At 47.7% G+C, this 25,270-nt stretch overlaps 2 protein-coding genes and 1 pseudogene across 3 annotated transcripts in view; 2 read left to right on the top strand and 1 right to left on the bottom strand.

Annotated features, from left to right (window-relative positions):
• Positions 1 to 7,084, top strand: part of Cpeb1 (cytoplasmic polyadenylation element binding protein 1) — a 56,981-nt gene extending 49,897 nt beyond the window's left edge. For both annotated transcript variants that reach the window (XM_055623463.1, XM_055623462.1), the window contains exons 8-11: positions 1,418 to 1,616; positions 2,948 to 3,042; positions 3,595 to 3,675; positions 5,637 to 7,084. In XM_055623463.1, coding sequence (XP_055479438.1) covers positions 1,418 to 1,616; positions 2,948 to 3,042; positions 3,595 to 3,675; positions 5,637 to 5,735 — 474 coding nt within the window. In that variant the 3' untranslated portion in view covers positions 5,736 to 7,084. The remainder of the gene's footprint in view (positions 1 to 1,417; positions 1,617 to 2,947; positions 3,043 to 3,594; positions 3,676 to 5,636) is intronic.
• Positions 7,085 to 8,199: 1,115 nt separating this feature from the next.
• On the bottom strand, positions 8,200 to 8,637 carry LOC129688421 (cofilin-1-like; annotated as a pseudogene).
• Positions 8,638 to 9,883: 1,246 nt separating this feature from the next.
• Positions 9,884 to 12,887, top strand: Rps17 (ribosomal protein S17). Its single transcript, XM_055623718.1, has 5 exons — positions 9,884 to 9,982; positions 10,231 to 10,382; positions 10,882 to 10,987; positions 11,748 to 11,813; positions 12,764 to 12,887. The coding sequence occupies exons 1-5, from the start codon at positions 9,980 to 9,982 to the stop codon at positions 12,842 to 12,844; spliced, it is 408 nt and encodes a 135-aa protein (XP_055479693.1). The 5' UTR covers positions 9,884 to 9,979; the 3' UTR covers positions 12,845 to 12,887.
• Positions 12,888 to 25,270: the final 12,383 nt, after the last annotated feature.

Here is a 25,270-nt window from a genome sequence, read left to right as displayed (position 1 = left end):
GTGTACTCTTCCCTTCTTTGTCCCCTGCTTTCACTCATGAGAATGGCATTGCTGTAGGACAGCTAGTCTGCCTCATGCGGCTGATAATGCCATCTCCCACCCCCTCCTTATCACCAAGCAGAGGTTGAGTCTCTGATGCCCAGCTGCAGGTTGACCCAGTTCTCTCACTTCTGTGACTGTTTCTTTGCGTGTCTCAGCTGTTGTCCACCAGCAATACAATATCTGACTCCCTTCTGGCATCTTTTTATCTCAGATAATTTATTCATTTTATGAGTATTATTTTTAAACCCAGATTTGCTTGGGTCTAACCTCCTGTCCTGTCTAGACTCTATATTTATTGATAAATCCTGTAGCTGTAGATTGTCCCATGTGCAAAGTAGTCTTTTTTGTTTACTTTTTTTACTTTTTATTTTTTTACAAATTTGTATGGCTGTTAGCTTCCCCTTCTGCCAGGCTCTCCAGATCTTAGGCCCTTGAAAGTCTAGGTCCTGCCTGGTTCTTCCTTGCTTGCCCACTTAAGAAGTCTGACCTCTGTAACTTCCATTGAAGAACATTTTTACTTGTGACCCATGACCATTGCCAGCAGCCTTGTTCAGGTCTTTTTTTGAATTGTTTTTACCTCTTGCTGTTTGCCTCAGTTCTCTTCCTACTTCAAAACATTTAAAGAAGATCTTCACAGACTGATTTTCCAAAAATAGTTACTGGCATCTGTAATCCTACTTCATTGTAAAATCCCTCTGCCTGCTATACTAGGCTTGATTCTGGGGTCAGAGAACCACAGGACAGAGGATGTCAACACTTGTCTCAGTGTTACTGAGGTGTGTGTTTGTTTTTTTAACACCTCAGATCTTTGTGTATGGCTTTGCAAACACACATACACGCACACAGAAAGACACACACACATACACAAGGAAAGACAGACACACAGACACAGAAAAAGAGAGGAAGAAAGAAATGTTCTCATTTTTGCTGGCACAAGACCTTCTACCAGTTTAGACCAATAACCGTCTCACTTACATCAGAACCGTTTCCATCCTTCTCTCTCATGCTTCTAGCTTTCATGTTCTGAGTTCTCCTGTCACAAGGACCCCTGTTTTCTTTCTTAAGAATTTATGCTCTGTTAGTTCCTGTGGCCCTTAGTTGGAGTTATAGGATCCTGGGCCTGTCAGTTTGTTACTTCTTGCTTACTCTGCAGAATAAACAAATTCTGTTGTATTTGCTTTCCCCATTATGAGCAAAGGAAATGCAACTTTAGTTGTGTTGTGTAACAGCTCTGTGCCTCAGATGGGCAATAGTGTCCTTTCACCCCTGCATGGCAGCTACAGCTGCATCTGTAGTATCCAGCTGTATGTGCCCTACCATATAGGAAGCTCAATCTCTGAAGCTGCCAGCTGATAAACCTTGGGGGGGGTTTCAGGTGCAGGTAATCCCTTGGGTCTTGGCTGACAGCAACTTTGTCTGGAGCCCATCTCAGAGGCTGGATCCCAGCAGGACGGTGTTTGTTGGTGCCTTGCACGGGATGCTCAATGCTGAGGCTCTGGCTGCCATCTTGAATGACCTATTTGGTGGAGTGGTGTATGCTGGGATTGACACAGATAAGCACAAGTACCCCATTGGTGAGTGTCCTACTTCTGTGTGGGAAGGCTTGGTGCCCCTGGGAGTAGATTAAGATTGTAATACTTCTCCCTTGGGAGTGGAGAGAGACCTGACCCAGGTTTGCAGATCATCTTTTCCTCCAGAAGTTACCAATACTGGCCCATCTGCATCCTGCTTCTGCTCCTATTTCCCACACTGGGGAAAAGGGTGATTGTAGGATCTATGACACTATTGGTGAAAATGAGAAGTTTGTTAGAAATTCAAAGAAAACACAGCCAAACTAGTTTGGAACAAACTATAGGGAGCTGAGAACTTGCACAATTTCCTTCACTAAAAGTTCTTGCCAGGCATTGTGGCACATGCCTGTAGTGCCAGCACTTGGGAAACAGAGGCAGGTGAATCTCTTGAGTTCGAAGCTAGCCTGGTCTACATAGCAAGTCCCAGGCTAGTCCAGAGTACATTTGAGACCTTATCAGGAATGAAGGGAAGTGGGAAGAAGGGGAAGGAAAGAAAATTTGTTTGGTTTTACATCTTTGATGCTGTTTAGAGTCGGAGACAAGGTCAGGACAAAGGTGCTTCCTGGCTAACTCAAAAAATGGTACAGCCATTAAGCTGTTCTATCTGAAGGTCTATGCCCTGACCACTGAGTTTGATAAGCCTTTCTGAGAAAGATTAGTTCCAGACATGGTGCAGTGACCCCAGTGATTAGGTTTGGAAGTGGAACAGACCTGAACACTGATCAAGGCATGTATACTTAACCCACCTTCCCAGATGCCTGATCTACCCACCCACACTGAATCTGGTCAGGGAGTTGTTCTGTGTACTTGTCAGTGCTGTGCTGCAGATGGAGAACTAGGACTTGAGAGGCTGTAGGGCGGGGGCAGCACTTGGCAGGACAGGGGATTCTTCTGGCTCTCCTGCTAGTTCGTAGCTCTTTAAGGTACTTCTGGGCCAGGCAAGGTTTGATTGCTACTTTTGCCCATTAGAAAACAGTTTATTCTGCAGCTTGGTTTCCACCTGAACCCTTTCCTCTTCTCTGTGCATCCACCTGCACTGTAGGAAACCCCTACCTTTCCCTCTTTACTGAACGGTTTATACCAACATGTCGTAGGACCATACTGTCCAATGTAATAGCCACCAACAAAAGGTGGCTATTGAGTATTTGAAAATGCAGCTTTCCTCTGTGTTAAAATAATTTGAACACATAGGTAAAATATATTATTAAAATTACACTGTTTTCAATTTTGCTGTGGCAGCCACTAAATTAGATGGCACTTGTGTAGAAACAAGGTTTCTTGGATGTTGAAGAGAATTTGAACAGAAGGTATAAGCTTGTACCTGGTTTTCCTAGGGTCTGGTCGTGTGACTTTCAATAACCAACGTAGTTACCTGAAAGCAGTCAGTGCTGCTTTTGTGGAGATCAAAACCACCAAGTTTACCAAGAAGGTAAGTGTCTGGTTTGTGTCCTTACTTTGAGAGAGACTTGGGTCAGTTACAAAACAGCACAGTTCCAAGATAGGGGCAGTGAGCCCAACTGCAGAATTAACATAATTGAGGAATTGAGGTTGGGTTTCGTCTTTGGGGACTCAGGAGGAAGGGATTCAGACTGTTAGCAGCCCGAGTGTGGGCGGGCAGGTGGGTGGGGAGAAGTGCCCTCATTTGGTATTTGTCTGAAAATGCTAAGTGGCTTGACTTTATCAATTCTCTTACCTGAGTCCACCGAATACTTACCTGCTACTGATTGATAGATGGCCAGGGCTCATTTTTCTTAGAAGAGCAGCATGCAGTAAGGTCTGTGGTTGTCCGAATTCTAGAAGCAACCAGCTCTGTCTGTACAATATGAGCCCATAATCTAGGATCTATGTTAGGCCCTGGCCTAAAATTCTGTCTAGCCTCCTTTATAACAGACATGCTACATTCCTGTGTGCTCAGTAGTACACTCCTACAGTTCATCTGACCCTCAGAGTCATTTTACCTTCCTCTGTTTCTGTTCCTCAGGTTCAGATTGACCCCTATCTAGAAGATTCTCTGTGTCTTATCTGCAGTTCACAGCCTGGTCCTTTCTTCTGCCGAGATCAGGTGAGTCCCCTGGGCACTGTGAAGTCCCTACCACAACTTAAAAATGCGTTAAGGCGCATTTATGATATTGAGAATTAACTAGTTCTGAGGTACCTTGTGATGTCTGACAGCATAGAGACAGTAGTTAAGAGGGCCTTGTAGATAGATTGATGTATACCTCTAGGTGTGTAGGGAGTGCTTGTTGGATTTTTGGCGTTTCCCTTCCTGGGCTGCTGCTGTATAATATGGCATTGGTGATAGTAGGTGCTGTTTGTTTCATTTTGTTTTGGAAATGGTCTTACTGTTTATTCGTGGCTGGCCTGGGACTCATGTAACCAAGTTGACTTTGAACTTGCAGCACACCTCTTAGCCCGCTGCTCCTCCCAAAACACTGCTATTGCTGGTGTGTATTACCATACCAGATAGTGGGTGGTTTTGTAGACATTGGATAGTGGGGTACCTATGAATCAAGCACTACTGAGCTGTTTTCTAAGTTCAACAAGCGTGTCCGGCTTGTTAGCTCCAGGATTGCTGTGAATGCTGCCCAACCCAAAAATGTAAGCTTAATTAAAACTGAGATTTTTAGAGGTGTCTCTCCCCCTAACCTTGTGGCATGTTGGTTGATTCTGTTCTGGATTCTGTTCTGTTCTCCAATGTGAACCTTATGGCATGGTAGCATTGTGCTACCATGCCGGAAGGTTAGACACACCTTACCGGGATTGACTCTTTCCTACTTTATTGCTGAACTTCTAGACTACTTTGATATTTATTTCATTTGGTTTGGTTTGCTTGGTTGTTTTTGGGGTTTTGGAGACAAGGTTTGTTGTGTAGCCTTGGCTCTACTGGAACTTGCTTTGTAGACCAGGCTGGCCTCAAACTGAGCTTGCCTCTGCTTCCCAAGTGCTGGGATTAAAGGTAAGCCACCACCACCTAGCAACCACCTTGAACACACACACACATACACACACACATATCACACTAAAAATTTGTATTTGTATTCTTTTAGAACTTCATATGTGTACACAATACACAATATATTTTGATCATATTCAACCCTACTTCTAACTCCTTTCCATTCCCTGACTCCCTCCCAACTTCATCTTTTTGTTTTATTTTATTGCTGTTATTGTTTGGTTTAATTTTTTGAGACAGAATTTCACTTTGTCGACCTGGTTGTTCACTGGGTTGATCTTGTGTAGACACAGCCACTGAAATACATTTTCAACTTTCTGTGAGATGTTTCGGAACATTCCAGGCTCAAGCAATCCATCCATGCTTAGTTTGACTTAATGTGATGTTTGTTTGCATGTAGGTTGTTGGTAGACAGACAGAGGTTCCCAAGTAAGCTCACAGCTAAGTTTGGTTAGAAAACAATCTTTCTAAATCAGCTTTTATAGATCGGTATCTTTCACAGTGACTCTTCAACCTCACAATCTTTTTTGTTTTTGTTTTTTATTGTTTTTCAAGACAGTTTCTTTGTATAACAGCCCTGGCTGTACTTGGCTTGCTTTGTAGATCAGGCTTGCTTTGTAGATCCACCTGCCCCTGCCTCCCTGAGGGCTGGGATTAAAGGCATGCACCACCATGCCTGGCTTCAACTTCACGTTCTTGCTCGGAGGTTAAGACTTACTTGGGGTTACACAGGTAGCAAATTCAGTCACTTCTCACCGAGGGACAAAGGCGTGTCTCCTAGTACTTAAATCTGTAGCCAGCTCTTCAAACATGCTCTCACGTTGGCAGCCATGAGATTCAGCTGCTCTGCAGATGAGGAGGACGGAAAATCATGGAGTCTACTGTGTTTGCCTAAGGAACAGGGCTGCATTTATTTGCTTTGGTCAGTCAAAGCTCTGTTGGGGTGAGCGGGCTAGCAGGAAGGATCTCTTTTACCTCCACGGAAACCAAAGGGGCTTTCATTTCCTCTTAAAATGGAACCTTTATACCTGGTGCTAACACATTGTTCTCTTTTTGTTCCCCTAACCTAGGTCTGCTTCAAGTACTTTTGCCGAAGCTGCTGGCACTGGCGACACAGCATGGAAGGCCTGCGCCACCACAGCCCCCTAATGAGGAACCAGAAGAACTGAGATTCCAGCTAGAGAAGCTGGCCTTGCCCAGTGGTCTGTGGCGCCCAAGGCTGGCAAGTCAGGTAGCAGCCTGTACCCTGCACTGGCGCCAAAGGAGCTAGCTTTCTGCAGACAAGGGAAAATTTTAGTCACCTTTGTACTTGCTAAATATGTCTTTGTTTCTGCACTAATTAATGCACAATGAGTTTTGTCAGGTTTTGTTTTCAGGGGGGGTGTGCCAGAGCAAGGACCCTCAGGCTCACCCTCAAGCAATTGTAGTTTTCCCAGATTCTAATTCCTGATTTTGCAAATGAAAAGAAAACAACAACAAAAAACTATGTGTCCAGAAGGTATTGGCACAGATGTGTACCTTTAGGTTTATTTATTAAAATGCTTTTTACATTCCTTGCAATACTGACGGTGGTGATGCGCAGGACTCATTGGTTCATTCTTGCAGTTGCCATACAGTGCCTTTCCATTTATTTAATCCCCACCTGAACGGCATAAACTGAGTGTTCAGCTGGTGTTTTTTACTGTAAACAAACAAGGAGACTTTGCTCTTCATTTAAACCAAATCATATTTCATAGTTTACGCTCGAGGGTTTTTACTGGTTCCTTTTTACACTCCTTAAAACAGTTTTTAAGTCGTTTGGAACAATAGATTTTTTTTTCCTGGCAGCTTTTAACATTATAGCAAATTTGTGTCTGGGGGACTGCTGGTCACAGTTGCAAATCAAAGCATTTGTAACCAAGAGAAAAATTATTTTATTTAAAACTGGACCGGAGGAAAAAAAATTACGTCTGAGCAGCTGCTGTATATAGTTTAAAATGGTTTGTCGCGCCTTCTTACGTTGCACTTACGTGGGGGGAGGGTTGATAGGAGTTTTTAATCACAGTCACAGGACTTTTTCTTTTGTAACTGAGCTTAAAAATTAAAAAAAAAAAAAAAAAAAAGGGCTGCTTTTTGGTGGGGGCAGGTGAAGGCTCACAGGAGCCCTTTCTCTTAGAGGGGCAAGTACCCTTCTTATGTCTTTTATTTGAAGAATGTATGAATCAACAGTTACAGTTGACAAGAATGCTACTGGAATTTGAAAACTTGACTCTTCTTTTTCTTTTTAATTTAATTACTACTTGCCCCTCTTAGGGAAGCTGTGTGCCAAAGAACCAGTGTCATAACCCCCTCCTCCCTCCTGCTGAGCTGATGTTGCATTGTTGCATATCCCAGCTACTCTGTGGGTTTTGTGAAGCTGTGTGTGAAGTCTCTACCTCATTGTTGTATATGCAGGCAAGACTGCACTCTCCTACAGGTGTGTGGAGTAAGCTGTGGTGTACTTTTTTTGGCACATAATAAACACGTTGCAGCAAAGTTACGGTTTTGTCTTTGTGTCCAGGGTTTGTGGTAGCAAGCAGGTAAGAAGATTCCAGAAACAAGCCCTCTGTTCTTGGATTCTCTGTAGTGGGATTTCAGCCCAAAGGGTTGGTGTGTGCATGTGGAGACCTGCTCCTACGCGGGACTTGGTATATTCTGGTCAGCCATTCTGGAGATATCTCTCCAGTGGCTGGGTGGTTAAAATCAAAATAAGAAACCTATACATTTCATTTGCTTGGCCCCTCAAAGCCTCCAGATGCAGCCCCTAGAATGCCAGAGGCATAACTGCCAAGGTGTCAGGACCCATCTGCTTCCCTGTGAGCCCTGGCATCTTGGACTCACTTGAACTGACGTAATTTCTTTCTGAGTGGGTGCTACTTGGCTTTTTCTGATTCAGGTTTGTTCCTTGTGCCCCTGTTCTGGAACTCCTTATATAAACCAGCCTGGTCTCAAACTCAAAAAATCTGCCTGTGAGGCAGGCATCCCAAGTGCTAGTATTTTTGATTTCTCTCTTTCTCTCCTTCCTTCCTTCCTTCCTTCCTTCCTTCCTTCCTTCCTTCCTTCCTTCCTTTTTCCTTCCTTTCTTTTCTTTCTTTCTCTTGTTAGCCTTTTATCATTTTTAATTATTATTTTTAATTGAAGGTCCCTTACTGCTCCTGCTTCCACAAGTGGACAAGGTCAAAGGAAAGGGGGAACAACCAGTTGGTGCAGGGAAGGTCATTTCCACATTTCATTTACACATAGAACTAAACAGACAAGCACAGAGTCACTAATTGTGATTAGAAGTTGGCAGCATGGGATGGGGAGGGATGAGGAGTAGGGGTGTTGTCATTAAAAAAAATACAGGCTCCTCCCAAATCGGGTGCCTGGGATGGGACTTAATTTACTTCAACCCAAGAGGAATCAGATCAAAGCAGTTTGGGAAGGCCAGAACAGTCAGGGATGGAGAGGACAGGTCAGGGAGTGGGAGGGACATTTGGCAACTGGGGTAAAGGGATTGCCCTTTCCCTGCTAGGATCCTCCAGCTCCTCAGGTCTGGCAGGAAAGGGGCAGCCTGCAACATCCAAGAGCAGGTCTGGGGCTGCTAAATGGTCCAGGCAGGGGCCTGGAGGCAGCTCACAGAGGCTTGCTCTCCAGGGAGATGACTGTGCTGCCACCTAGCTTTTCTGCCAGGGTGCAGTGGTCCTTGACTTCCTCATAGCAGTTGGATTGCAATTCATGCTTGGTTCCTGTCACCTTCTTCTTGATGACATCCTTGGAGCTGGCATAGATAATTTTGTTCTTAAGGGGTACACTCTCGGGCTCAGAAGATGAACACCAGGTCCTCCTTGCTCCTCCTTGGTTTCTTGCATCATAGAGAGCATAGTTGCAGTCCTTGTCTAGTAGCATCTTGACAAAATTGGTGTAGGTGTTGTCTGCAGTAGGCCCCACATCTACTATGATCTACTTGCCCTTCTCCAGGATGATGAAGAGAGCACTGCCTTCTTGCATTGCCAGCATTGAGGACTTACAAACTTTCATGACACCGTCAGAGATGGCCACACCAGAACCCATGTTTCTGGAGGTAAAAGGGAGACAGAACTACAGAAGAACTGAGCCCTGCAGCAGCTGCTGGGATCTGATTCACTTGCTTTTCTTGACCACCCTTTTACAGTAGAGTTTTTGTCACAGGCTCCAAGGCTTTATGACAGATCTGATATTTTTCAGAGAAGTTTTGAGCTAGGCTGCTGAACTGATTCTTTGGGAAACTCTAGTCTGAGGTGGAGGGACTCCTAGGTGCTAAAGCGTCCCTCCTGTAAGTTGTAAAAACTCACTACTGGTTGGGATCAAGAGTTTCCTTCCAGCAGGACTGGAAGGCCGAGTCTTCCACCTGGAGCCTGGTAGCCACTTCATTGGAGATTCTCTGGTAAAAGTCAGCTTTTGTAACCCCCAGGGTATACTTGAAGGTCTGATCTCTTCAGTTGTCTTCCTCTTCCATAGTTAATGACTTCTCTTCCTCCGTCCATTGAGCTACTTGCAGAGTAAGGGCTTTCTGTGCGATCAGTTCAAAGTCTGAGCAGAGTGACTTAGATGAGTTAAAAGGTGAGGAACAGCCTCGGCCCCTTGATACATCCACTGTTCCTGACAGTCTCCTTAAGTTAGGCTTGACCCCAGAACCCCATGCCCGGGAACAGCCTTTCCTAGGCTGATGAGCGTACTGGCCTGTGGCTTAAGAGCCTGCTTTGGGCCTGGGTATGGCAGACATCTGCAAGAAGCTGAAGGTTGGAGGTAGTGTCTTCACTGGTTGGGAGTAGTGTAGCAACCAGAGATCTTAATTTATATGTTTGAGAGCTTTCCATGAGCTAGCCGCTGTGTTAAGCACTGAAGGTTAGCTCTTCCTGTTTAGCTCATCCCTGGTTGAGAAAATAGAAAGGTCACATGACGTGTTAATACTGTACTGGAAGGTGAGGAAAAGCCCCTCTGGTTAGGTGATGTTTGCCTCAACACCGGGAACTGAGGAGTCTCTTCAATTACGCTAGCCCCTACAAAGCTCTGACCTGAGCCACGAGTGGGGTGGAGGTCGGGGAATGACTCCCTCTACTACTACACCTTTCATAGCGCGGGCTTCCTGTTTGCCCTATCTTAAGGCCTCAAAGCCCCTCCTAGGTGAAAGCACCTCGAATGTGCTGAGAAGCCTACCAAGCAGAAAAGTGTGTGGTGAGGAAACAGACGGCGCACGCGCAGGCCTTTGCCCCGCCCCACCGCCACACACTGCTACTCCAGGCCGCCAGGGGCCGCTGGGGTGCTCTAAAGGCTTGCTGCGCGCAGTCCCAGCCGGGAGGAAGCGGCTCTCTGGCCTGCGCTTTATAGGCCTCTCTTGTGCTTCCTGTTTCCTCTTTTACCGAGACCCGCCAACATGGTAGGTGGTTGGCTCCGAAGGCTCTCTCCTTTTCAATCCGTGCCCATCCTTCGCTTGTCGCTGCCCGCAGCTTGCAGCGGGCGGCTGTCGGTCGGGCCGGCGCCGCGTCGGTCGGCCTGGCGTCCGTCCGCCGGAGGTTTTGCGCGCTCCGGCCCTTCTGCGAGCCCCGCGCTCGCCGGGGCGGACGGCGCCTGCTTCCGCCGCAGGAGGCACAGGCTCGCCGGTGACTTTGCCCTCTCCACCTTCAGGGCCGCGTTCGCACCAAGACTGTGAAGAAGGCGGCCCGGGTCATCATCGAGAAGTACTACACGCGCCTGGGTAATGACTTCCACACCAACAAGCGCGTGTGCGAGGAGATCGCCATTATCCCCAGCAAGAAACTCCGCAACAAGATAGCCGGGTGAGTGAGTGCAGGCCTCGCGCGCTGCCTGGGGCAGCTGTCCCGGTCGGAGGAGCCTGCCTTGGCCGGTTCCTTGGCTCGAGGTTTCCAAAGTGCACCGGAGAAGAGCTGGGGCGGGGGGGTTTCACAGTAGTTTTTGCCGAGATGACCCTAGTTCTTAGGACGGGTTATTAACGGTAGCTGAAGGCAGAGTTCCGGCCTCAAAACCCGATTGCTCCGTATCTGCGTTTAATCTTTATCGCTGTGGCCATGTTGCAGTAAAAATTGACGGTGTTGAGTCCAGTCAAGGTACAGGTGCTAAAGGGTGATGCTTGGAAGAGGGTTGATAGTCTGTAAGGAGTGTTAGGGATGTAGGGGGTAGATGTGGGTGTGGTGTGTACGTGTAAGAGACTCCGATGGGGAATTCGACCTTAACGTACAAATGAGGTAGTTTTATGTCTAGATGTTCTGGGTACCAGAGGGAAGGGGTCACTGGTCTTCCTGGCTTGTGTGCTTGTAGCTATGTCACGCATCTGATGAAGCGGATTCAGAGAGGTCCTGTGAGAGGTATCTCTATCAAGTTGCAGGAAGAAGAGAGAGAGAGAAGAGATAACTATGTTCCCGAGGTAAACTTTGTGGGTCTTACTGCTCAGGTAGTAAGGTGGGGCTCATTTGCGGTGAGAGCGCTCAGCTCAAGTCTTGGCTGATTACTTACCTCTGCCTCTTCAGTGCTGGGATTAAAGGCAAGGGCCAACGACCCCAGCTGGATTTAACGAGCTGCAGGTGCCTGTAATTTGCCTACCTATTTGTTAGCTTTTCTGCCACATCGAGGTCAGTTTGCCTTTTTTCCCACGTGGGAGCCTAGTGAGAGTGGCTCTTAACTGGATTGCTTGAACATAAAAGTGTGACACCCCACCCCCACCTTAGGGCTATCTGGATACCCACTAGATGATTCTGGCATAAGAATAAGGTAGTAGCACTGGGGTGGGGCCAGGGCTTAAAAAAAAAAAAGAAAGCCTGTCTTGAAACAAACAAAAGTAAATGAATAGGTAAAGCGTCCTGGGTGCAATGGTGCACTTAATCTCACTCAGTACATGGAAGGCAGAGGCATGTGGATCTCTTGCGATTGAGGCCAGCCTGGCTTATGTAGAGAAACCCTGTCACTAATAAAACAGGTCTTAGGTCCTGCATTGCAGACTTTGCTTAATTCCGTGGCATCATAACATACATGTAAAAATCTGGTAGTACGTATCTTTAATCCCAGCACGCTGTGGGGGAGGGTTGCCAGGCAGATCTCTGAGGTCAGCTACTGAGGCCTGATCTTGAATGGGAACAGAGGTGGAAGATGGCTCGTCATAATTGGGGACTTGATACTTTCCTTTCTAGGTCTCAGCTCTAGATCAGGAGATTATTGAGGTAGATCCTGACACCAAGGAAATGCTGAAGCTTCTGGTGAGTATTGGCTGACTTCCTAAAGTAAAGCTGGTTTTAAAATGTCTGTGACTGCTTGTTCTGTGGGTGTTGAAATGGCTTTCACAAGATTCTCAGGATTCTGGGGCTGGCTCCTAGGTTGTGGTTCCCCTCCTTCAGTTCTGGCTCTAGTAGCTGCTTACCATGGAGACCATCTTGAATTCTAACTTCAGAAATGCTCTGTTGTGTCATTTCTAGAAGAGTCAAGGGTTCTTAATACAGTTCATAAGTATGTGAAGGTAACGTGGGCTTCAGAGTCCAGTGTGCTGTCAGTGTTTTTGAGCTGTTTGAGGTATTGAAGAGCACTTTCCCTACTCTTCCTTGTACCCACATCTGGCTTTGGTGAAACCAGCAGCTCAGGGACAACTGCTGGTCTCAGCACAGCCTTGCTTTCTCCTGAAAGTTGGCCTGGGGCATAGTGGGCCCTTGGGTGTGCTTGGGGCAGGCCTGGTCAGAACTTCCTCCACTCCTTGGTGCCCTGTACATCTGGTTGGGGGGGGGGGGGTGTTTAGGATCTCCGTCTCTAAGCCCTTTTGACCATGTGTGACGTGACCAGCAGTGCATCTGCAGCTACGCCTGTGTAAGAACACGCTCACAGACTATTGGGCTTTAGTTAGGAAGTAATGCCAAGAGAGTGTTGGATCCTGGGGTTTGGAGGGCAGCTGTGGATTGTGTTATGTCTGGCAGCGTGCAGAGCGGATCGGTGCTGGGGAGTGCCTGCGGCAGAAGCCTGGCAGGTTGGCTCAAGGTCTGGATAGTCACTTTAACAGGGCTGTTTCTTTCAAGTCCGGTCTGTTGAACAGCTCCTTGGTAGACTTGGTCCAGAGCCCAGCCAGGGACAGGAAGGTGTTTCTTCTGCCCCAGACCCCACATTGGCGGGGGCTGACTACAGATTGCACTTGTATCGCTCACTGCGGTCTGTTTTGTTGCAGGACTTTGGCAGTCTCTCCAACCTGCAAGTCACTCAGCCTACAGTTGGGATGAATTTCAAAACACCACGTGGAGCCGTTTAAATCTGTTCTGTCATATTTTCAATAAACCTGAAAACAAGCTTGACTGTTGTTGTTGCTGTTGGGGTGGGGCCTGAAGTAGGTCTCAGGACTGGCTGTCCTGACCGTTGCCTAGGATGTAGAGCAGCAGGTGCTGAACACCGACAGCCTGCTCGTGTGGTGCAGATCTAGTCCAGGAAATCCAGGAAGTTCCTAGTGTGCTCTCAGGACATGGTGGAAAGCTGCTTCGCTGTCAGCTCCTTTCAGATATGCAAAGTTGGAGTGAGTGCCTATTTTTTGTGGGGTGTTCTTTGGTAGGGACTTTGACATTGCCTTCATGAGCACCACAGATGGCGCTGTTTGACACAGTTTCAGTGTGTTAGGTTTTTAATGTTTACATTGAGGCCTAGAATAATTGAGGTGAATCTCCTCCCCTTGTAATTAGTGTGTTGTAGTTGAGGCTAGCCTGCACCTCATCAACATTGTGCCCATCCCACTTGGCATCTGTTGCAAAGACAGCTTTTGCCCTCAAATTACTTGCTGTGAGCAAGACCCAGCAAGGATGGGGGGAGGGTGTTTTGCTTCTATTGGATCTACTGCAGGTGTCCAGCAGATGGTTGCTGCGTTGAACTCAAGGCGGGTGCTCCTGGTTGCTTTGCAAGGATAACACTCGTTACATGAAATGGACTGCAGCTGAAGGCTCTAGAGTGCACGGAAACTCAGAATGATCCTCCCTGGCAGTGCTGGGTGAGCATAGATTGCATATATATAACAGGTACTGTAGAATCTGGATCAACTCGTTCTGTTTCCAGCATTGGCTTTGCTACTATAAAATCATAAGTAACTCTTGGGGTCAAGAAAACCACATCTTCAACTGTTAATATATTTTTATGTTTAAAAACAAATCACTTGGAATGGCGAACTATGGCGAGCTGGTGTGTGTGAGCAAAGGATGGCTTTTGGTGGGTATGTCTTAATCTCGGCACTAGGGGGAGGCAGAGACTGTTGGATCTGAGTTCAAGGCCACCATCTGCCCACACTACCCAGCTTGGTGAGTAGTATGCTTGCCATTCAAGCCTAAAGACTGAGCTGGGGCCACCGGGTCACACATGAAATCCAGGCTTGCCTGTGGACACTTGTAATCCAAGACTGAAGAGACAGAGTTGGGGAGCCGTGGGGGTTCTTGGTTTGATGACACCCAGTCTCAAGCTAGAGAGTAATAGAACCAGACTAGAAAACAGTAGTTGGGATGAGCTTCATGTCTGCATGAAGTTGATTCTTGCTGGTTTTTGAGGCAGGGTTTCTCTAGCCTGGCTTTCCTGGACTCTAATCCCCCTGCCTGAGTGCCTGCCCAGCACACAGCCATCTAGCTCCAGTTAGGGCATCTGGGACCCTCCTAAATGGCTTCTGCAGGCCACAGACAAGGTGCACAGACAGAGACAAAGCAACCATACATTCTTTTAAAAAAAAAAACAAAGACAACTTAAAAACTCAATTTTTAACATGTCACTGTCAAGTAGCTTCATGTGGTAAACTGATTCACTTCCTTAGGTATGCTGTTATACATATTTCTGGGACAGGTGGTAGCTTCCTGCCTGTCTGCCAACTGCTGAGGTTAAAGGTGTATGTATGCCACCACACCTGGCTAGTGGTCTCTGGCATTAAAGATCTAATGGATTGTGCATGCTGATCAACATGACAGACTAAAGCAGTGGTTCTCAACTTTCCTAATGCTGCCGCTCATGGTTGGTGACCCCCAACCACAGGTTGTTTTCTTTGCTGCTGTTGTGCATCATTATGAAGATACCTGATGAACAACACCTGTGAAAAGGTTTGATCACCAAGGCTGTGACAGGTTAGAACCTCGAGTGATCAGAGAGGAAGAAGCTCAATCGAGAAAATGTCTTCTTCATAAGATCTAGCTGTCTGGTAACCCTGTAGCCTATTTTCCAAATGAGTGATGTGGGAGGGCCCAGTTCTTTGGGTGGTGCCGCCCCTGGGCTGGAGGTCCTGGGTTCTCTATTTCAACACATGCTGCCTTGGCTGGTGATACTTGCATGACTCTGCCTGCATAAGCACCATGTCTGTGCCTAGGAATTGAACTGGGATCCTCTGCAAGAACAGCCGGTGCCCTTAATCACTGAGCCAGCTCCCAAATGATGGACTCTGCATGTATATAAACTCAGGTGGGTTGAGGTGTTGCTTTGAAAAAAATTGTTAAAACATTGCTGCCTTGGGACTGTCAGGAAGCCTGGTAATCATAGCTTTTCAGTAAAGCAGGGTTATGGGCTAACTTTGCTCCTGAGCAACCCATTGCCGTGGGGTAGCCCGAGACTTTTTGCCTGGCTCTTCTGTGTGCTCCGTGTTCTAGATGAGACTTGGCTTAGTTTATCTGCCTGGGAAGAGAGACCACTTTGTTGTGACCTTGGTCCTGCTAAGACCAAGACAGTTGCACTGGCTGAGAGCTGGTGACCCTTTGGAAGGTCGTGGCTGAGGCAGCTTGCGCCACACTGCTACTCTCTGATGGGCAGGCACACATCATGGCCATCACGTGTGCATTTGAGACCCTGCTGTGTCTTACGCCTGTTTCTCAAGGCTAACTTCATGTGGGACTCCTTACTATTCTGCGTAAAATGTGACCGGTGAATAGAGACATTTGGTATGATGTTTTCCTTGCTTGTCTTTACCTGCTGGCCTCGGTGAATTACTCAGATATTTCTTGAGTACCTCTCCATGCTTAGAAGTGGTTAGAGTAGGCGCCCATGCTTTGGTCCTGATCTAAGGGGACGATGCCACTTGTTTTTGAGATAGGGCTTCTGGTAACCCACTATATATCCAAGGATGGCCTAGAATTCCTGGTCCTCCCAAGTGCTAGAGTCACAGGCGTGTGCCGCCACACCTGGCTTTTCATTATCAAGTATGTTAGCTGTGGGTTCTTCAAGAACATGGTGTTTCATGGCTGACTGGACTCTTGAAGACACCATGTGGAGTGGAGGACATCCATCTCTATTGTAGTTTTTACTGTGTCATGAATGTTTCTTGTCCTTGGTGTTCTGCTTTTTTTTTTTAATGCTTTTTCCAAATCTGTTCTATGTTGGGGGGGGTGTCTTACTCTACAATATGGTTCTTAGCTTGCTGTATTGGCAACAGTAGCTTGAGAGAATTGCATCTCGGCTGAAATCTTGGAGGTCTCAGTCCAGATGGTCCAGGCACTTTATGCTGCAGCTTCTGCTGTTGTGTCAAAACAGGTAATGTGTGTGACAAAATTGTCCTCCTTATGGAAAGGAGAGGGGGTAAGCAGTCTCCACCCACAATATCCCCCCCCCCCCCCATCCCTACTTGGGAACCAAACCCTCAACACATGAACTTCAGGGGCATTGAAGAGCAGACTAGGCCTGGGAATGTAGCTCAATGCTGGAGTGCTACCCTGACATGCATGAGGCCCTATGTTTCCCTCTAGCACTTCATAAGCCAGGCCTGATGTCACCTGCCTGCAATCCCAGCACTCTGGAAGTAGAGGCAGAAGGATCAGAAGTTCAAAGGTCAGCCTGAAACCATAGACCCTGACTCAAAATGAGTAAGGTCTAAACTAAAACCGTGATCTACTGACCATCGAGATGGATAGAACCGCCTTCTGTTGCTGAAGACTGCAGCTTACCTGTGCAGTCAATACATGTTTCTGTACTGGGTTGCTGGCATAGAGGGTTCTTGAATGTCCTTATTCATCAGACTTTGTCTGTGGTTTTCTCCGAGTGTGCCTAGTAGAGCTCAGAGGACAGCTTGTTGAGAGTCAATTCTTCCCTTCCTCTGTTAGGTCCCAGGAATCCAGACCAGGTGACCAGGCTGGCAACAAGCATGTTTACCTACCTGCTGAGCCATCCTACCCACCCTTCTATGGTACTTCTCTCTGTATTTGGTATAAGGGTAATGTTGACCTCATAAGATGGAGTGAGAGATGTTCTGTTGTAGGAAGAGTTTTGCATTTCTTGCTCAGTTTTACTCATTTCCATTTTTCCAGGACTTTCTGCGTTCACACGGCACACAGCTGCTCACTGCATTGCCTGAGCCCTTGGCATGTCTGGAAGACTAGCGATGGTTTCCTGTCTCACAGCAGTTTAGCTCAGGGTTTGCTAACTTGGTCCACTTTTTTGTTTGTTTTTGTTTTTTGAGACAGAATTTCTCAGTGTAGCCTTGGCTGTCCTGGCCTTGTAGACCAGGCTGGCCTCAAACTCAAAGTGATCTGCCTGCCTCTGCCTCGCTGAGTGCTGGGATTAAAGGCGTGTGACACCATGACCACTTATTCATCTTTTTTTTTTTTAATTAAATTTTTATTTTTATTCATCTTTTTAAACTTCTGGTTTTAATCTTTATTTCTGCTATAGTTTTCTTTTTCTGGTGCTGGGGACCGAGCTCAGGCCCTTATGTTTAGTAGGTGAAGAGCCCCTAAGAGCAGCCTGGAGCCTTTGCTTTTTCCTTCATTTCACTGGCTGTGGGCTTCGCTTACTCCAGGGAAGCTTGACTTAGTGATCTAGGAGTTTTCTTTTTCATGTGTAATCCCCAGCAGCTCTTCCCTAAGCAAGGTTTCCACTGTCCTGCACTCCTAAGTCTGTTTTGGTTGTAGTATGGTCATGCGTTCCTTTATTATTGAAACTACTGTTTCAAATCGTGATTTAAGTTCTATGTTTGTATATGTCCAGATTTTTCTCTTGTCGTTGATTTCTGATTTTCCCATTTGGTCAAGAGAACAGACTGTGTGAATTAGTTCACTTCCTGGATTAGTTCAATTCCTGAATTGAGAGCATGTCTTGGAGTGTGCCTGAAGCACACCAGAGAGAATTGTTTACTTTATTTAGAGTTTGATGGGTCTCTTTCATGTGTTGTTGGCTTACGTAGTTGAGTTTAGTCAGCTTCTTGAGCTACAGGCTTGTGTAGCCGCACTGGCCTGAATCCAGCTGTGGAGAACTGGAACTCCTGATCCCCCTGCCTCCACCTCCTGAGTACTTTGATTTCTGGCATTTACCACCCAGCTATCTATTTTTGTTTAAAATGGTTTTATTTGGTTCATGCACTCATCTGCTCCCTGTCACTGTCTAAATTTTTTCCAATCCTTTTAGTTTCAATTTTTGTGTATGTGAAAAAAAAACTATCTCCTATAGAAAGCGTCACTTCAAGCTGTAAGTGCGTTCTGATAATTCTACCTGCAACTGTGTGCTTACCCAGTTCCACACCATCCGTGCTTAAACTGCAATTTCTGATGGCGACGCTGTTATTTGGTGGCACAGGCTGCCCTCGCTTGACAAGCAGTTGTCTGTTTACTGCTGTCTGTGTTAGTACGCCAGCTAGTGTGTGGCACCCTGAGCACTTGCCTTCTTTCCATTGTCATCTGCCTGCTGAGTTTCCTTTCACAGAAATAGGTAAATGGTGTTTTAGTGTGCAACATGAGTGTAGGTGCCATGCCTGCAGAAGCCAGAAGAGGGCACCAGATCCTCTGGAATGGAATTACAGTAGTTTCAAGCTGCCAAGTGGATTCGGGACCCTAACCCCAGGTCTTGTGCAAGAGCAGCCAGTGCTCTTAACTGCTGAGCTGTCTCGCCCCTGAGTTATTTTCCTAATGATTCTTCTGGATATTTTAATTGCTGTCATGTGACAGTTATATTAATGCAAGTCTCTTTTTTTTTGTTGTTGAGTCTCACTTTGTAGCCCTGGCTGTCCTGGAACTCACTGTAGACCAGGCTGGCCTTGAAATCACAGAGCTCTGTCTCCCAAGTGCTGTAATTAAAGGCATGTGCCAGTACACCCAGCTCACAAGCCTCTTCAATAGGATGTAAAACGGCTCCTGTATACATTTATTTCTCTTTTGTATTATCACACCTGGTTTAGGTGCCATTTTCTTCAGTTCTGTGGGACCTGATGTCTGTGTACATACAGAGCTTGGTTGTGTCTCAGGGCCACCTTAGAGTGTGTTAGGAGTTTCCACCCGACAGTCTGTGACAGGTGGACCAGGTTGTTTCCCCTCAGGTGGGTCTTTCACATAGAACCAACAGCAAGCGGCAGGTAGATACAGCATTAAATCAGGTGCCTCCATCACCCAGCAGCCGTGGCTGGGGAATCCCTGCCCACTCGGGGGGCTGGATGCTCTGTGTGGGTGAGCTGCTGGCTGCTGTTCCACAGAGCCTCCATTCCCTGGGATGAGCTAGAGTTAGAGTGGCTCCTGTTGGAAACGGTTTACTTTCTAGGTTCTCCAGGGGTCAGTGTTCTCAACACCCTTAGCTGTTCTCCTCCCTGTCACAGAGCCGGGGGCCAGCCTGCCTAGGACAGGGAGTCTTGGAGGACACTTGGAGTAAACATACTTGAGTCTGAGACATGGCAGCCCATCTTGTTCTCAACAAGCCCAAAGGCACTTGACAGTGAACAATATAGTTTATGTTGCAGTTTCCCGTAGGAGAAGTTTTCCCAAATCCCCACCAAGATCCAAGTAGGGGACAACTGGCCTCTATTGTCACTCCAGAAATGATGCAGGTTTGTTTTTACTAGGCAGCTAGGAAGACCCACGCTTTGCTGTGTGTGGTTTGTGTGTGTATGTTCCTGTAATTTGTGGTACATTGTAGCAAGGTTTATCCTTGCGTAATCTTTTGCTCTAATTTCGGGTATGATTCTGTGAACTATGTTATTAGGGGAAATGTATTAAAAGCAATGTTTTCAATGTTACTATTCTTTAAGGAATATCTAACCCTGCACGCCTCAAAATCACTGGGAAGGAAAACTTGCTATATTCTGAAGTCTTCCTGTTGAAGGTCCCATTCCACCTCTGAGCAGGGACCTTAAACCAGGTTCAAAGCTGGGTGTGAGGGCATATGCCTCAGACCGCGCAGCACTTGTGAGGTGGAACTCGGGCGTTCGGGCAGCCTCAGCCATAGTGGGCTCTTTAAAAAACAAAAACCAAACCAAAAGGTTCTGGGGCTTTTCATCGAGGGGCTTGCCTAGCTTTCGGATTAGTGGAAGCTAGTGGTCTGCTAAGTCAATGAATTCTAAAAGGTTTCTCTCTCTAAGTCACAGGCTGTTAGTTCCGATGGAGGTGGGCAAGGAGTGGCTGGCTGTTCCGAGGCTAGAACGAACGTGAGATAAGGCAATTAGCCTCTGGCCCTGCAACATTCCAAGCCCACAGGACTGCAATTCTGCAGACACAGTTTCTTTTTAATTTTGGTTGACAAGAACCATAGCCCTACTTCTCCCCCAGGTTATTTCTGTCTCCCCATCTTCTGATACGTTAAACAGTCACTGATTTTTTTTTTTCCCTTGCCTGTGCATGTGGAACGTATGTACACACGTGTGCAGGTGTTCATGGAGACCAGGAGAGGTGTCAGAACCCTGTCAAGAGCAGTGTGCTCTTGACCACCAAACCACTTTCCACTCCCTACCCCTATTTTCAGAAAGGCTGTTCAGCCTGCCCTTCATCTGTGTAAGTTCCACTCTGTCTCCTGGACAACAGCAGAGCGTCTTGATCTGCCCGGACCCTCCCGCGCTGTTCCACCCACCGTGCTGTTCTTGGCCCCCGAGTGAATGCTATTGCGTCCCGGCGGCTGTGCTTACTCCACCGGCCAGGAACCTGGCCTCGCAGGTGGGGTTGGCGGCTGGGGGAAATGGGAAGGGTGGCGCGAGGAAACAGGCAAAAAGGAGCCGAGGCAGGGATGCACCCTCCCTGGGACGCCAAGGATGCAGGAGCAGACCATTGTGGACAGTGATGGCGCCCTGGAGTATTTCCTTCTAACAGGCTGCACAGCCACCAGCCTGACAGTTGTGAGTGGCCTGAAGTTTCCTCTGGGTACAGCAGGACGAGACAATTGATTCAGCTCTTCCTGGCTTGTGAGAGCTGATGGCGCTCCACGCCCGGCCCATTGTTCCTGCTGCCACCAGGGAAAAGGCTTCCCTGTGACTCACTCACTGGCAGCTTCTTGCTCCTTTCTCTCCTGTTTTCCACCCCCGCCCCCTCCCCCGTCTTCCTCGCTCTCCCCCCCCCCCTCCGCCGCCTTTAAGGGTGCAGGGCGCTGCGGAGCCTGCTCCAGGGGAGCTCGGCGTCACTGGTCTTTCTCCAGTGAAATCCAGGGCTTATCCCACGTTTTTTATATCTTTTTCATATATAAAGAATTAGCATGTTAAGAATTTATGGGGCAGGAGTGGCCTCACCTGGGGACAAAAAGGATCTCTGTAAGTTCAAGGCCAGCCTGGTCTATACAGAAAGATCCCATCTCAAATGACAACCAAATAATTTATTGGTTTGGGGGACTTAGCTCAGTGGTCAAGCCCTTGCCCAGCAAGAATGAGGCTGTGGGCTCTGACACCATCAAGGTTTGGGGACAGATTTCTGCTTGTGCCAGGCACGGTGGCACATTGCACATGCCTATGGACCGTGGGGGTTGGGAGACGGTGGGAGATTTGTCAGTACTGGGTCAGCCTGGGTAAATGGTGAGAAAAAGACCAGCTGGCCATCCGTGCTGAACTGCTGTGTGCATGTGTGGCGCTGTGTGGCTTCACTGGGGTTGAACCCAGGGCCTTGTGCATGCTCGGTGAGTTCTCAGCCTCTGAGCTACATGCCCAGCCCTCTTCTTTTTATCTTGACAGGATCTCGTTAACTTGTCCGGGCTGGCTGCAAACTCTGTAGTCCAGACATGCCTTAAACTGACTTCTTGCCTCAGCCTCCCCAGTAGGAATTCAAGGCCTCTGTCACCAGGCCTGACCTGGGTTTTGATATATTGTTTCCAGGGTCTGTTTGGCTCCGTTTATTCACCTGAGCAAGGGAAGTGACTCACTAAAAATCAGGGTGTCTGTTTTCATTATCTTGTGGGCCTAACCCTCATTTTGTTGTCAGAATTCCCTTGACTTCCCTTTCTGAACCATTTTTGTACTTCCCAACAGGTGCCATTTTTCCTCATACTTACCAACTCTTTCTCCAGAGAGCAGTTCAGCTCCATCCTGACACTGCTGGCTTAGCAGCAGGGCTAAGCCCTTTTGAAAACTGGGCCCTCATGACCCTGGGTGGCTGATGTGAGTTAGGATTTCTAGAGTCCATAGTCAGGTCTGGTAATTAGCCAGCCTGGAGCCCAGAGCCCAGAAGAGACACAGATGGATCTCCCAAGTTCAAGGCCAGCCTAGACCATGGAGCAAGTTCTGGGAGAGCCAGGACTACATGGAGAAAAATAGTAAGAGAGTAAGCCAAATAAACCTTTTCCTCCCTAACTTGCTTATTGGTCATGGTCAACCATCGAAGCAATAGAAACCGTAAGACCAGTATATTTCATATTTAAACAGGCACTTGCAGGAATGTGCATTTTACTTTGCTTCTGTTTCTATTTGATCTGTATATAAAGAACCTTCTTGGGTTTTTGTGATCTATAATGAGGTGAGAGAAAGGGGTTAGGGAGATGGCTCAGTAGGTAAAGCCCTTCCTGTTCCAGGACAAGGACTGAATTCAGCTCAGCATCTGGGCCAACGCCAGACATGGGCAGAAAACAGTCCCATCCTCAGGCCTGGAGGCAGAGCCTGGCAGATGCTCAGTTCCTTAGGCAGCTGGCTTAGCCGCAACAGAGTTCCAGATTCTGTGAGAGACCCTGCCTCAAAACAGGGAAGTGACAGGAGTGACAAGGAGAAACCCAACAGCCTCCTCTGCTCTCCAAGTCATCATTCAGGGCAAATGTGCACAGCAATATGAAAGTCACAGAACTCTCCCTGTGCAGCGTGCTGCCCCTGTAGTCATAGCCCTTTCCTAGCGGCCCAGCTGATGGACCCATATTGATACACCCCAATCACGCACCTGCAGTCTGAAATTTACAGTAGGGGCACTGTTTCCTTTGGGTGCCCGTGGGTGGCGTGATGTGTGGGGATCTGGACCTGAGGGATGGATAATGTTTTTAAACATTAGCTCTTTTTGGTTAATTGGTATGCCTTGACATTTGCTGGGTGGAAGGATGGACACCATGGGTACCGCATCCTGGGAGTGCTTCTGTTTTCTGGAGCGAGTTTGTCAAGGGCCATCCCTCAGCCTTGAGTGGGCAGCCCTGCCCAGTCACGGTCTCCCTAAAACATCCTTAGGTCAACAGCGTCCAGACCTGCCCCACCCCAGGGGCAGCATGTTAAAGCATGCATCTCTTCCATGTAGCTTTGTGTATCAAGGTCCATACATGGTTATTGGCACCAACTGTATTCTGGGACAGTATTTAGCATTTTAGTCTTGTCTCATGCACCCTGGACTTTAAGTTCTAGCATGTTACTTGGTTCTTTTAGCTTTTAAATGTAGAAACCATGTCATCCATAGACAATGGTTTTGCATTTCTCCCAAGTCAGTCTATTTTTGGTTTCTCTCTCGTGTCCTTTCACTCTGCACGACTTGTGGTGTGGGGTGGAAGCCAGCAGTGAGAAGTGCTTTTCATGTTATCCCTGGTCTAAGCGGGGAGGCATCCAGCTTCTGGGCATCATGCTAGCTGACTCGCTGTCAGATGAATCTGCATGTGCCTTTAAAGTGAGTTTCTTGTAGACAGTATGTCTTCCTTAGGGCTCCTAGCCCTGTGATGCAACACCATGCCCAAAAGCAACTTGGGGAGGAAAGGGCTTATTTGGTTTACATATCTTGAGTCACATATCTTGGCTTGAGGGAAGCCAAGCCATGCCTCACACCAGGCAGGAGCCTGGAGGCAGAGGGTCATGGAGGGGAGCTGCTTACTGGCTTGCCCCTACTCATGGCTTGCTCAGCCCACTTTCTTGTAGATCCCAGGACAACCAGCCCAGGGATGGCACCACCCACAGTGGGCTGGGCCCTCCCCCATCAACCACTAAGGAAATGACTGCCTGCAGCCATTTTCTCAAGTGAGGCACCCTTCTCTCAGATGGCACTAGGTTATGTCAAGTCGATAGAAAAACTAGCCAGCACACAACATATACTTAATATATTTGTGTCTTTTTCTTTTTTTTAAATCCACCCTGTCTAGCTGTTTTCTAACTAGCACGGCCCCACCACCACCACCACCACACACACACTGAAGTCAGGTATGCTCATGTCAAGAACTCCTGCCTGGGTTTAAGCTAAATGGGCTTGCCCGTGGAAGGCTGAAGGAAGATTCTGCAACGGTCTGAACATCCCGCACTCGAGCTGAAGGCTAGGGCTGCAAGTGTGGCCCCAGACCTTTGCCTCTCTCGGGAAGATACTGAGCACAGGTGTCCATCCCGGGGTGCCATTGCCGATACTGAGAAATGGACCCCAGCCAGCCTCGCTCTATGACTCCCTTCTGAGAGTTGTGTGCAACAGTGTCTAAATTAGATATGGAAGGACACCCAGGGCAGGGGAGCTCAGAAAGCTTCCCGCGGTCCAGCTTGTATGTTGGGAGGTAACTAGCACACAGGGCAATTCACAGGATCTGTAAACTTCCTTTGTATTTCAAACACCAAGTCTTACACCAGCAATTGTGCAAATGGTGTCACAGTGCACCCGACTCTTGGTTCTCCATATCCTTGCCCTTTCCCCCAAGTGACATCAGCGCTTGAACTTATTCTAGTGGCTAATACAGCTGACAGATTGACTGTACTGGGGTGGGATGGGGAACCCTCACAACTTGTTTAACTTCCACCCTTAACTGGCCTGGTTTCCTTGGCTGAGGAAAGGCACTGTGGCTCATGTTTTCTGACTGATTCTCACAAAGCTGTAATGAGGTGTTACTGGGCAGCTGCGTCGGATAAAGAGTGTACTTCTGTGGGTGCCGGCAGGGTTCAGTTCCTTGCCGCCTGTCAGCCGTGGGCCGCTGGCCATTCCCCAGGGGCCTCTCCACACAGCAGCTTTGTGACATGGTAGCTGCTTTGTTAGACTGAGAAAGAAACCAGTGGGCAGTGCCACCGGTAGTGGGTTGGCTAACATCCCAAATATTTGTGAGACGATCCTTCAGCGTGGGTCGGTCCCTGAACACAGTGACCGGTAGGTATTCCTTAGACGAGGGAACACAGACACACATTCATGGGGACATGATGATGGATGCAGAGACTGAAATGATGCATCTGCCGGTCAAGGGACATCGGGTTGCTGGTAGTCACCAAGAATGTAAGCCTGAGGCACCGGATGTTTCTCCTAGAGAGCCAGAAACTAGTTGCAGCCAAACCCTGGCAGCTGCCATACATATTCTCTTGGTTTGAAGTCAGCAGGTCAGCTGTCATCCCAGCGCTCCAGGAGGCAGAGGCAGGTGGATCTCTGTGAGTTCAAGGTCAGCCCAGTCTACAAAGTGAATTCCAGGACAGCCAAGGCTACAAAGAGAAACCCTGTCTCCAAAAACCAAAACAATTACAAAGTTGGCAGGCCCAGCTCGGAGAGAGTTATATCAGTGGCAGGGTCACAGGGAGCCCTAAACGCTGCCCAGCACAGACCGCTATAATTTGTATACATTTCCTCATTCCACATCTAGACTGCTGCTAGCT

The sequence above is a fragment of the Psammomys obesus genome, unplaced genomic scaffold, assembly GCF_907164565.1.
Source record: "Psammomys obesus unplaced genomic scaffold, mPsaObe1.curated_primary_1811, whole genome shotgun sequence".
In the NCBI taxonomy this organism is placed as follows: Eukaryota; Metazoa; Chordata; class Mammalia; order Rodentia; family Muridae; genus Psammomys; species Psammomys obesus.
This window is presented reverse-complemented; position numbering and strand designations above follow the sequence as displayed.